A 13,094-nucleotide genomic window follows, 5' to 3' on the forward strand; every position below is an offset into this window, starting at 1 on the left:
ACCCCATCGTAGGTGTTAGTCTGTCCTATTGTCAACCTCACTACCCCACCCTAGGTGTTAGAGTCTTGTCCTATTGTCAATCCCTGTCTGTCTGTTGGCTTACTCTCAACATCAACACCATCTATTTGTCAGAAGAGATGTTCTGTCTGGAGCTAGAGAGGAGCTTTCCTGTCACTTTCCTGATGCTGTCTAACCGAGGTGGACTTAAACCAAACGCTTGGCAGTCGCTGGACAAGCTCCGTTCTCGACCTATCAACGGGACCTAAAGAGAACAAACTGGACGAGCTCCGTTCTCGACCTATCAACGGGACCTAAAGAGAACAAACTGGACGAGCTCCGTTCTCGACCTATCAACGGGACCTAAAGAGAACAAACTGGACGAGCTCCGTTCTCGACCTATCAACGGGACCTAAAGAGAACAAACTGGACGAGCTCCGTTCTCGACCTATCAACGGGACCTAAAGAGAACAAACTGGACGAGCTTCGTTCTCGACCTATCAACGGGACCTAAAGAGAACAAACTGGACGAGCTTCGTTCTCGACCTATCAACGGGACCTAAAGAGAACAAACTGGACGAGCTCCGTTCTCGACCTATCAACGGTCCCTAAAGAGAACAAACTGGACGAGCTCCGTTCTCGACCTATCAACGGGACCTAAAGAGAACAAACTGGACGAGCTCCGTTCTCGACCTATCAACGGGACCTAAAGAGAACAAACTGGACGAGCTCCGTTCTCGACCTATCAACGGGACCTAAAGAGAACAAACTGGACGAGCTTCGTTCTCGACCTATCAACGGGACCTAAAGAGAACAAACTGGACGAGCTCCGTTCTCGACCTATCAACGGGACCTAAAGAGAACAAACTGGACGAGCTCCGTTCTCGACCTATCAACGGGACCTAAAGAAAACAAACTGGACGAGCTCCGTTCTCGACCTATCAACGGGACCTAAAGAGAACAAACTGGACGAGCTCCGTTCTCGACCTATCAACGGGACCTAAAGAAAAGACGGTAATATTATTTTTCGCGGAATCGTGAACAAGGATACGGATAGGGTGTCTTTTCTACACATCGTCAAGACCGGTCGGCAGGGAAGGTGGGGGGACAGGGTGTCTTTTCAACACATCATCAAGACCGGTCGGCAGCCTCAGGGAAGGTGGGGGGACAGGGTGTCTTTTCTACACATCGTAGCCTCAGGGAAGGTGGGGGGACAGGGTGTCTTTTCTACACATCGTAGCCTCAGGGAAGGTGGGGGGACAGGGTGTCTTTTCTACACATCGTAGCCTCAGGGAAGGTGGGGGGACAGGGTGTCTTTTCTACACATCGTAGCCTCAGGGAAGGTGGGGGGACAGGGTGTCTTTTCTACACACCGTAGCCTCAGGGAAGGTGGGGGGACAGGGTGTCTTTTCTACACATCGTAGCCTCAGGGAAGGTGGGGGGACAGGGTGTCTTTTCTACACATCGCAGCCTCAGGGAAGGTGGCGGGACAGGGTGTCTTTTCTACACATCGTAGCCTCAGGGAAGGTGGGGGGACAGGGTGTCTTTTCTACACATCGTAGCCTCAGGGAAGGTGGGGGGACAGGGTGTCTTTTCTACACATCGTAGCCTCAGGGAAGGTGGGGGGGCAGGGTGTCTTTTCTACACATCGTAGCCTCAGGGAAGGTGGGGGGACAGGGTGTCTTTTCTACACATCGTAGCCTCAGGGAAGGTGGGGGGACAGGGTGTATTTTCTACACATCGTAGCCTCAGGGAAGGTGGGGGGACAGGGTGTCTTTTCTACACATCGTAGCCTCAGGGAAGGTGGGGGGACAGGGTGTCTTTTCTACACATCATAGCCTCAGGGAAGGTGGGGGGACAGGGTGCGCTGTCAACAGCTGGTGCGCAATCTCTAATGTTAAGGAAGTCTCAAGTTTTTTTCTCACCTGAGTTAGAATACCTCATGATAAGCTGTAGACACTACTATTTACCAAGAGAGTTCTCATCTACACTGAGTGGACAAAACATTAAGAACACCTGCTCTTTCCATGCCATAGCCTGACCAGGTGAATCCAGGTGAAAGATATGCTCCCTTATTGATGTCACCTGTTGAATCCACTTCAATCAATGTAGATGATATGATCCGATAACATTGAGGAGTTTACCACATCAGTCACCGGCTTCATTAATAAGTGCATCGATGACATCGTCCCCACAAGGACCGTACGTACATATCCCAACCAGAAGCCATGGATTACAGGCAACATCCACGCTGAGCTAAAGGCTAGAGCTGCTGCTTTCCTGCAGCGGGACACTAAGCCGGACGCTTATAAGAAATCCCGTTACGACTTCCGACGAGCAATCAAACAGGCAAAGTATCAATACAGGACTAATATCGAATCCTGATATCGCCTGCTCTGACCCTCGTCGAATGTGGCAGGACTTCACGGATCACAAAGGGAAACCCAGCCGTGAACTGCCCAGTGACGCGAACCCACCAGACAAGCTAAATGCCTTCTATGTCCGCTTCGAGGCAAGCAATGCTGAACCATGCATTAGATGACCCGCTGTTCCAGGTGAATGCGTAATCTCGCTCTCCATAGCCGATGTGACTAAGACTTTTAAACAGGTTAACATTCACAAGACACATTACTCAGAGCATGCACTGACCAGCTGGCACGTGTCTTCAACCTTTCCCTCACTCAGTCTGTAATACCTACATGTTTCAAGTGGTACCGATGCACCAAGTCCGGGAACAGCTTCTACCCCCAAGTCATAGACTGTTCTCTCTGCAACCACACGACAAGTGGTACTGATGCACCAAGTCCGGGAACAGCTTCTACCCCCAAGTCATAGACTGTTCTCTCTGCAACCACACGACAAGCCGTACCGATGCATCAAGTCCGGGAACAGCTTCTACCCCCAAGCCATAAGACTGCTAAATAGTTAGTCCGGGTAGCTATTGGTTAACTATTTAACGATCTGCATGGACCCTTTTTGTACTTCTCTTTTGAGTCATTACACATGCTGCTGTTACTGTTTATTATCTATCCTGTTGCCTAGTCACTTTACCCATAACTATATGTACATATCTACCTCAATTACCTCAAACCCCTGCACATCCACTCAGTGCTGTCACGGTCGTCCTCCTCTTCATCTGAAGAGGAGAGGCGAAAAGGATCAGAGGACCAATATGCGGCGTGGTAAGTGTCCATGGTAAAATCTTTAATAAAGAAAGTACTGAACACTGAAAACTATACAAAACAATAAACAAATAACGACCGTGAAGCTAATGCGAGCTGCGCTGAAACAAGCCATCAACATAGAAAATCACCCACCAACAAACAGTGCAACCCAGGCTACCTAAGTATGATTCTCAATCAGAGACAACTAATGACACCTGCCTCTGATTGAGAACCATACTAGGCCGAAACATAGAAATGCCCCAAAACATAGAAAAACAAACATAGACTACCCACCCAACTCACGTCCTGACCATACTACATAAATACAATACAAAGGAAATAAAGGTCAGAACGTGACAAGTACTGGTACCCTGTGTATATAGCCATGTTATTACTCAGCAGGCTGAGTGTCCAGGGAGGGTAGAGGTGTGGTATTCTCCCATACAGCAAGCTGAGTGTCCAGAACACATTGATGTTGCTACCTACTGGTTAGGATTAGATAAGAGCACATTGATGTCAGTGTTACCTACTGGTTAGGATAAGATAAGAACACATTGATGTTGTTACCTACTGGTTAGAAATAAGATAAGAACACATTGATGTCAGTGTTACCTACTGGTTATGATAAGATAAGAACTCATTGATGTCAGTGTTTCCTACTGGTTAGGATAAGATGAGAACACATTGATGTTGTTACCTACTGGTTAGGATAAGATAAGAGCACATCGATGTCAATGTTACCTACTGGTTAAGGATAAGATAAGAGCACATTGATGTCAGTGTTACCTACTGGTTAGGATAAGATAAGAACACATTGATGTTGTTACCTACTGAACACATTGATGTTGGTGTTACCTACTGGTTAGGATAAGATAAGAACACATTGATGTTGTTACCTACTGATTAGGATAAGATAAGAACACATTGATGTTGGTGTTACCTACTGGTTAGGATAAGATAAGAACACATTGATGTTGGTGTTACCTACTGGTTAGGATAAGATAAGAACACATTGATGTTGTTACCTACTGGTTAGGATAAGATAAGAACACATTGATGTTGTTACCTACTGGTTAGGATAAGATAAGAACACATTGATGTTGTTACCTACTGGTTAGGATAAGATAAGAACACATTGATGTTGTTACCTACTGGTTAGGATAAGATAAGAACACATTGATGTTGGTGTTACCTACTGGTTAGGATAAGATAAGAACACATTGATGTTGTTACCTACTGATTAGGATAAGATAAGAACACATTGATGTTGGTGTTACCTACTGGTTAGGATAAGATAAGAACACATTGATGTTGGTGTTACCTACTGGTTAGGATTAGATAAGAACACATTGATGTCAGTGTTTCCTACTGGTTAGGATAAGATAAGAACACATTGATGTTGGTGTTACCTACTGGTTAGGATAAGATAAGAACACATTGATGTTGGTGTTACCTACTGGTTAGGATAAGATAAGAACACATTGATGTTGTTACAATGCCTTGCGAAATTATTCGGCCCCCTTGAACTTTGCGACCTTTTGCCACATTTCAGGCTTCAAACATAAAGATATAAAACTGTATTTTTTTGTGAAGAATCAACAACAAGTGGGACACAATCATGAAGTGGAACGACATTTATTGTATATTTCAAACTTTTTTAACAAATCAAAAACTGAAAAATTGGGCGTGCAAAATTATTCAGCCTATTAAGTTAATACTTTGTAGCGCCACCTTTTGCTGCGATTACAGCTGTAAGTCGCTTGGGGTATGTCTCTATCAGTTTTGCACATCGAGAGACTGAAATTTTTTCCCATTCCTCCTTGCAAAACAGCTCGAGCTCAGTGAGGTTGGATGGAGAGCATTTGTGAACAGCAGTTTTCAGTTCTTTCCACAGATTCTCGATTGGATTCAGGTCTGGACTTTGACTTGGCCATTCTAACACCTGGATATGTTTATTTTTGAACCATTCCATTGTAGATTTTGCTTTATGTTTTGGATCATTGTCTTGTTGGAAGACAAATCTCCGTCCCAGTCTCAGGTCTTTTGCAGACTCCATCAGGTTTTCTTCCAGAATGGTCCTGTATTTGGCTCCATCCATCTTCCCATCAATTTTAACCATTCCCTGTCCCTGCTGAAGAAAAGCAGGCCCAAACCATGATGCTGCCACCACCATGTTTGACAGTGGGGATGGTGTGTTCAGGGTGATGTGCTGTGTTGCTTTTACGCCAAACATAACGTTTTGCATTGTTGCCAAAAAGTTCAATTTTGGTTTCATCTGACCAGAGCACCTTCTTCCACATGTTTGGTGTGTCTCCCAGGTAGCTTGTGGCAAACTTTAAACAACACTTTTTATGGATATCTTTAAGAAATGGCTTTCTTCTTGCCACTCTTCCATAAAGGCCAGATTTGTGCAATATACGACTGATTGTTGTCCTATGGACAGAGTCTCCCACCTCAGCTGTAGATCTCTGCAGTTCATCCAGAGTGATCATGGGCCTCTTGGCTGCATCTCTGATCAGTCTTCTCCTTGTATGAGCTGAAAGTTTAGAGGGACGGCCAGGTCTTGGTAGATTTGCAGTGGTCTGATACTCCTTCCATTTCAATATTATCGCTTGCACAGTGCTCCTTGGGATGATTAAAGCTTGGGAAATATTTTTGTATCCAAATCCGGCTTTAAACTTCTTCACAACAGTATCTCGGACCTGCCTGGTGTGTTCCTTGTTCTTCATGATGCTCTCTGCGCTTTTAACGGACCTCTGAGACTATCACAGTGCAGGTGCATTTATACGGAGACTTGATTACACACAGGTGGATTGTATTTATCATCATTAGTCATTTAGGTCAACATTGGATCATTCAGAGATCCTCACTGAACTTCTGGAGAGAGTTTGCTGCACTGAAAGTAAAGGGGCTGAATAATTTTGCACACCCAATTTTTCAGTTTTTGATTTGTTAAAAAAGTTAGAAATATACAATAAATGTCGTTCCACTTCATGATTGTGTCCCACTTGTTGTTGATTCTTCACAAAAAAATACAGTTTTATATCTTTATGTTTGAAGCCTGAAATGTGGCAAAAGGTCGCAAAGTTCAAGGGGGCCGAATACTTTCGCAAGGCACTGTACCTACTTGTTAGGATAAGATAAGAACACATTGATGTTGTTACCTACTGGTTAGGATAAGATAAGAACACATTGATGTTGTTACCTACTGGTTAGGATAAGATAAGAACACATTGATGTCAGTGTTACCTACTGGTTAGGATAAGATAAGAACACATTGATGTTGTTACCTACTGGTTAGGATTAGATAAGAACACATTGATGTCAGTGTTTCCTACTGGTTAGGATAAGATATGAACACATTGATGTCAGTGTTACCTACTAGTTAGGATAAGATAAGAACACATTGATGTTGTTACCTACTGGTTAGGATAAGATAAGAACACATTGATGTTGTTACCTACTGGTTAGGATAAGATAAGAACACATTGATGTCAGTGTTTCCTACTGGTTAGGATAAGATAAGAACACATTGATGTTGTTACCTACTGGTTAGGATAAGATAAGAACACATTGATGTCAGTGTTTCCTACTGGTTAGGATAAGATAAGAACACATTGATGTCAGTGTTACCTACTGGTTAGGATAAGATAAGAACACATTGATGTTGTTACCTACTGGTTAGGATAAGATAAGAACACATTGATGTTTTTACCTACTGGTTACACATTGATGTTGCTACCTACTGGTTAGGATAAGATAAGAACACATTGATGTTGTTACCTACTGGTTAGGATAAGATAAGAACACATTGATGTTGCTACCTACTGGTTAGGATTACACATTGATGTTGTTACCTACTGGTTAGGATAAGATAAGAACACATTGATGTTGTTACCTACTGGTTAGGATAAGATAAGAACACATTGATGTTGTTACCTACTGGTTAGGATTGAACACATTGATGTCAGTGTTACCTACTAGTTAGGATAAGATAAGAACACATTGATGTTGTTACCTACTGGTTAGGATAAGATAAGAACACATTGATGTTGTTACCTACTGGTTAGGATAAGATAAGAACACATTGATGTCAGTGTTACCTACTGGTTAGGATAAGATAAGAACACATTGATGTTGTTACCTACTCGTTAGGATAAGATAAGAACTCATTGATGTCAGTGTTACCTACTGGTTAGGATAAGATAAGAACACATTGATGTTGCTACCTACTGGTTAGGATAAGATAAGAACACATTGATGTTTTTACCTACTGGTTAGGATAAGATTCCAAGTGATGGTCACTGTTGCAGTAAGTACATGTAGACCAGAGGAGGCTGGTGAGGGGAGGAGGGCTCATAATAATGGCTGGAACGGAGCAAATGGAACGGCCTCAACCACCGGGAAACCATGGAAACCATGTGTTTAATGTATTTGATACCTGTCCTATGGGCCGTTCTGGCTCCTGTCCTACGGGACGTTCTAGCTCCTGTCCTATGGGCCGTTCTGGCTCCTGCCCTATGGGCCGTTCTGGCTCCTGTCCTATGGGCCGTTCTGGCTCCTGTCCTGTGGGCCGTTCTGGCTCCTGTCCTGTGGGCCGTTCTGGCTCCTGTCCTGTGGGCCGTTCTGGCTCCTGTCCTACGGGCCGTTCTGGCTCCTTCCCTACGGGCCGTTCTGGCTCCTGTCCTACGGGCCGTTCTGGCTCCTGTCCTACGGGCCGTTCTGGCTCCTGTCCTACGGGTCGTTCTGGCTCCTGTCCTACGGGCCGTTCTGGCTCCTGCCCTGTGGGCCGTTCTGGCTCCTGCCCTGTAGGCCGTTCTGGCTCCTGCCCTTTGGGCCGTTCTGGCTCCTGCCCTGTGGGCCGTTCTGGCTCCTGCCCTACGGGCCGTTCTGGCTTCTGCCCTAAGGGCCGTTCTGGCTCCTGCCCTATGGGCTGTTCATTCTGGCTCCTGCCCTATGGGCTGTTCGTTCTGGCTCCTGCCCTATGGGCCGTTCGTTCTGGCTCCTGCCCTATGGGCCGTTCTGGCTCCTGTCCAAAGGGCCGTTCTGGCTCCTGTCCAAAGGGCCGTTCTGGCTCCTGTCTTATGGGCCGTTCTGGCTCCTGCCCTATGGGCCGTTCTGGCTCCTGTCCTATGGGCCGTTCTGGCTCCTTCCCTATGGGCCGTTCTGGCTCCTGTCCTATGGGCTGTTCTGGCTCCTGTCCTATGGGCCGTTCTGGCGTACGTTCTTCTAGTGGTTCTTCTAACATAACAATGTCCTCTCTGTCCTCTCTGTCCTCTCTGTCCTCTCTGTCCTCTCTGTCCTCTCTGCAGGGTTCATCCCGGTGTGCAGCCTGGGTGTTTGCCAGGTTGGGAGGATGAACTTTGGTAAGGACGTGAGCACTCTGAAGTACTTCACCATCTGTGGTCTGCAGGAAGGCTACGAGCCCTTCGCCGTCAACATGAACAGAGACCTCACCATGTGGCTCAGCAAGAGACTGTCTCAGTTCATCCCCGTACCTCCGCAGCATGAACACATTGAGGTGAGGGTCCAGTCGCTATCCTGTTTAGCTATGTTGCTTTAAAAAAAACGTTCTGTTGACAAGACTGTCCTTGAACCTTGACCCTGCTCCCCCTGGTGTAGTTGTGTGTAGAGTTTCATAAGTGAACCTCTGTTTATAAGCCTCTTTATATGTGTTGTTGACCACCCTGAACAAGGCAGTTTAACCCCACTGTTTCCCTGAACAAGGCAGTTTAACCCCTGCTGTTCCCCTGAACAAGGCAGTTTAACCCCGCTGTTCTCCTGAACAAGGCAGTTTAACCCCGCTGTTCCCCTGAACAAGGCAGTTTAACCCCGCTGTTTCCCTGAACAAGGCAGTTTAACCCCCGCTGTTCCCCTGAACAAGGCAGTTTAACCCCGCTGTTCCCCTGAACAAGGCAGTTTAATCCCTGCTGTTCCCCTGAACAAGGCAGTTTAACCCCGCTGTTCCCCTGAACAAGGCAGTTTAACCCCTGCTGTTCCCCTGAACAAGGCAGTTTAACCCCGCTGTTCCCCTGAACAAGGCAGTTTAACCCCGCTGTTCCCCTGAACAAGGCAGTTTAACCCCGCTGTTCCCCGGTAGGCCGCCCTTGAAAATAAGAATGTGTTCTTAACTGACTTGCCTAGTTTTAAATAAAGGTAAAATAAAAAATATTAGTTTTTTTGTAACAACCTATGTTGGTAACCTACCCTGAGGACTGAGAACACCTTCCTAATATTGAGTCGCTGCAACCCCCTTCTGCCCTCAGAACAGACTCAATTCGTCTGATCCATGTTGACTCCAATGCTTCCCCAACAGTTGTGTCAAGTTGTCTGGATGTTCTTGGGGTGGTGGACCGTTCATGATGCACACGGATAAACTGTTGAGCGTGAAAAACCCAGCAGCGTTGCAGTTCTTGACACAAACCGGTGCTATGCTGATAACCTATAAAAACTAATATTAATGATAATAGTTCCAAGGATTTGTCTGGCGCTTTACCCATACCCACAGACCTATGTTGACCTGGTATCGTATGGCTATTCAACCAGATGACCCCCCCATAATGCCCTGTTCCCTTTGTCGTCTGATCTTTCTAAAAGGTCACGAGGATGGACGGCACCGTGGAGACTTTCCCGTGTCTCAAGGTCACCCAGAGGTCGTTCGGCTCCCAGAACAGTAACCCCGACATCACCTTCTATCGCCTCAGCATGCCTATAGAGTGTAACGAGGTGCTGGCCAAGTCACCTGGCGGGACGCTACAGTCTGGCGGGGGCTTCTCCTTCTCCTCTAAGAAAGACCTGGACGACTTTGAGACCGTGTCCGACTTCGAGGTGCTGATGATGATGATGATGATGATGTCTCCGTCTCCTTCTGTCTCCTTCTCCTTCTGTCTCTTTCTCCATCTGTCTCTGTCTCCTGTCTCTGTCTCCATCTCCTTCTGTCTCCTTCTGTCTCTGTCTCCATCTCCTTCTGTCTCCATCTCCGTCTGTCTCCTTCTGTCTCCGTCTCCGTCTGTCTCCTTCTGTCTCTGTCTCCTTCTGTCTCCATCTCCTTCTGTCTCTGTCTCCTTCTGTCTCCTTCTGTCTCTGTCTTCTTCTGTCTCTGTCTCTGTCTCCTTCTGTCTCCTTCTGTCTCCATCTCCTTCTGTCTCTTTCTCCTTCTGTCTCTGTCTCCTTCTGTCTCCTTCTGTCACCGTCTCCGTCTGTATCTGTCTCCTTCTCCTTGTGTCTCTCTCATTCTGTCTCCTTCTGTCTCTGTCTCCTTCTGTCTCCATCTCCTTCTGTCTCTGTCTCCTTCTGTCTCCTTCTGTCTCCGTCTCCTTCTGTCTCCGTCTGTCTCCTTCTGTCTCCGTCTCCTTCTGTCTCCTTCTGTCTCCGTCTCCTTCTGTCTCCTTCTGTCTCTGTCGCCTTCTGTCTCCTTCTGTCTCCTTCTGTCTCCTCCCGTCTCCTCCTGTCTCCTTCTATCTCCTTCTGTCTCCCACTGTCTCCTTCTGTCTCCGTCTCCTTCTGTCTCCGTCTGTCTCCTTCTGTCTCCGTCTCCTTCTGTCTCCTTCTGTCTCCGTCTCCTTCTGTCTCCTTCTGTCTCTGTCTCCGTCGCCTTCTGTCTCCTCCCGTCTCCTCCTGTCTCCTTCTGTCTCCCACTGTCTCCTTCTGTCTTCGTCTCATTCTGTCTCCCTCTGTCTCCCTCTATCTCCTTCTGTCTCATTCTGTCTCTGTCTCCTTCTGTCTCCTTCTGTCTCCTTCTGTCTCCTCCTGTCTCCTCCTGTCTCCTTCTGTCTCCCTCCGTCTCCTTCTGTCTCCCTCCGTCTCCTTCTCCTTCTGTCTCCTTCTGTCTCCGTCTCCTTCTGTCTCCTTCTGTCTCCTTCCATCCCCTTCTGTCTATGACTCCTTCTGTCTCCCTCTGTCTCCCTCTGTCTCCTTCTGTCTCCTTCTGTCTCCTCCTGTCTCCCTCTGTCTCCTTCTATCTCCTCCTGTCTCCATCTGTCTCCTCCAACCTCCTTCTCCCTCTGTCTCCTTCTGTCTCTGTCTCCTTCAGAACCTCCAACCTCCTTCTCCCCTCTTAGGAGGAAAACGTTATTAATATCTATATACATTTAATACACACAAGTTGTTCCCTCTAAGCTGCGCGAGTGCACAGCTCCCCCGGGACTGCAGAGAAGCAGGAGATTGAGCTTCACTCAGAGTTTTCTCTGTTAGTTAACACTATCAACGTGTCCCTTTACTGTGGTAATTATGATCAAATCAACCCACTTTCAATGCAACGTACCAAAAACAAAACGAACTATACAAGACTTAGTATGCAAAACTAACTATGCAAGAGATAGGCAGAGCGCATCGCAGTAGGATTCTATTGCATTGACAGACACGACTCAGGCCTCTTCTCTACACAGACCGGTGCACCGTAACCAATCAGAGATGCAGTAGGCCTTTATGCAAATAGACCATTGCCATATATGGATCTGTACCATTTACTTTGAACTGGACTGTGTTTACAGCATGAGTGGTCGTGAGTAGATGTGCTTGTTTTGCAGTGAAAGCGAGAGCTGCATGTAGCCACGTGTGCACATTTGTTCATATCCTTTGCCAGTTAGTGAGTTATTAGCCCAGTTATAGATCATTTGTTCATATCCTTTGCTAGTTAGTGAGTTATTAGCCCAGTTATAGATCATTTGTTCATATCCTTTGCTAGTTAGTGAATTATTAGCCCAGTTATAGATCATTTGTTCATATCCTTTGCTAGTTAGTGAGTTATTAGCCCAGTTATAGGTCATTTGTAGTCAGCAATAGGGGAGGGATTGCTTCCTACAAGAGCACAAAATGTGTACATTTCTAGACATCTTTGAAAAAGCCAGTCAGGTAAAGAGCTTTATTTTGTCTTAAAGGGGCAGTGTTGTATTTTGAGACAAGCTTGAATAAGCTACGTAACCAATTGGCAGAGGGAAGCATCGTTTGTCTGATTCTCTGTAATAACGGTATGGGATTATTAATTAACTTTATGTTGTAAATTGCATCAAACACCACAACAAAAATGTTCTGTCACCTCCGTGTCTGAAGGACAAGAGGATAAACAGGTTGATGTCAATCCCTACATGTTGTTTTCTTCAATAGTCTGATGGAATGTAGGCCTACATTGAACACCACACATTGGCTGCTACTGTAGGCTGAATGATAGAACAGCTATTTCCATGTTTAAATGTTATGGGATGCATTTTCTCCATTGTTTTTAATGTTAAGCCACTCTGGTAGACCTCTCTGGTAGACCTCTCTGGTAGACCTCTCTGGTAGACCTCTCTGGTAGACCTCTCTGGTAGGCCTCTCTGGTAGGCCTCTCTGGTAGACCTCTCTGGTAGGCCTCTCTGGTAGACCTCTCTGGTAGACCTCTCTGGTAGGCCTCTCTGGTAGGCCTCTCTGGTAGGCCTCTCTGGTAGGCCTCTCTGGTAGGCCTCTCTGGTAGACCTCTCTGGTAGGCCTCTCTGGTAGGCCTCTCTGGTAGACCTCTCTGGTAGACCTCTCTGGTAGGCCTCTCTGGTAGACCTCTCTGGTAGGCCTCTCTGGTAGACCTCTCTGGTAGATCTCTCTAGTAGGCCTCTCTGGTAGACCTCTCTGGTAGGCCACTCTGGTAGACCTCTCTGGTAGGCCTCTCTGGTAGGCCTCTCTGGTAGGCCTCTCTGGTAGACCTCTCTGGTAGACCTCTCTAGTAGGCCTCTCTGATAAAAATCTCTGGTAGGCCTCTCTGGTAGACCTCTCTTGTAGGCCTCTCTGGTAGGCCACTGTGGTAGGCCACTATGGTAGGCCTCTCTGGTAGGCCACTATGGTAGGCCCACATTATGATGAAATAGCCACAGTGACGTGATTGGCCAGTGAGGCTGTACCTGCTTTAAATGTACTATATTAACCGCGTTCACAGTAAACGCACGACGGAAGTTACACAGAACA

At 46.5% G+C, this 13,094-nt stretch overlaps 1 protein-coding gene across 1 annotated transcript in view; it reads left to right on the forward strand.

Annotated features, from left to right (window-relative positions):
- The window catches only part of LOC139381183 (ryanodine receptor 2-like), a 497,608-nt gene that overhangs the window by 274,451 nt on the left and 210,063 nt on the right, over positions 1-13,094 (forward strand). Inside the window, exons 28-29 of the mRNA XM_071124606.1 lie at positions 8,474-8,682; positions 9,759-9,989. Of these exons, the coding sequence (XP_070980707.1) occupies positions 8,474-8,682; positions 9,759-9,989 (440 nt within the window). The remainder of the gene's footprint in view (positions 1-8,473; positions 8,683-9,758; positions 9,990-13,094) is intronic.

Source organism: Oncorhynchus clarkii, chromosome 23 (assembly GCF_045791955.1).
Source record: "Oncorhynchus clarkii lewisi isolate Uvic-CL-2024 chromosome 23, UVic_Ocla_1.0, whole genome shotgun sequence".
NCBI classification, from domain to species: Eukaryota; Metazoa; Chordata; class Actinopteri; order Salmoniformes; family Salmonidae; genus Oncorhynchus; species Oncorhynchus clarkii.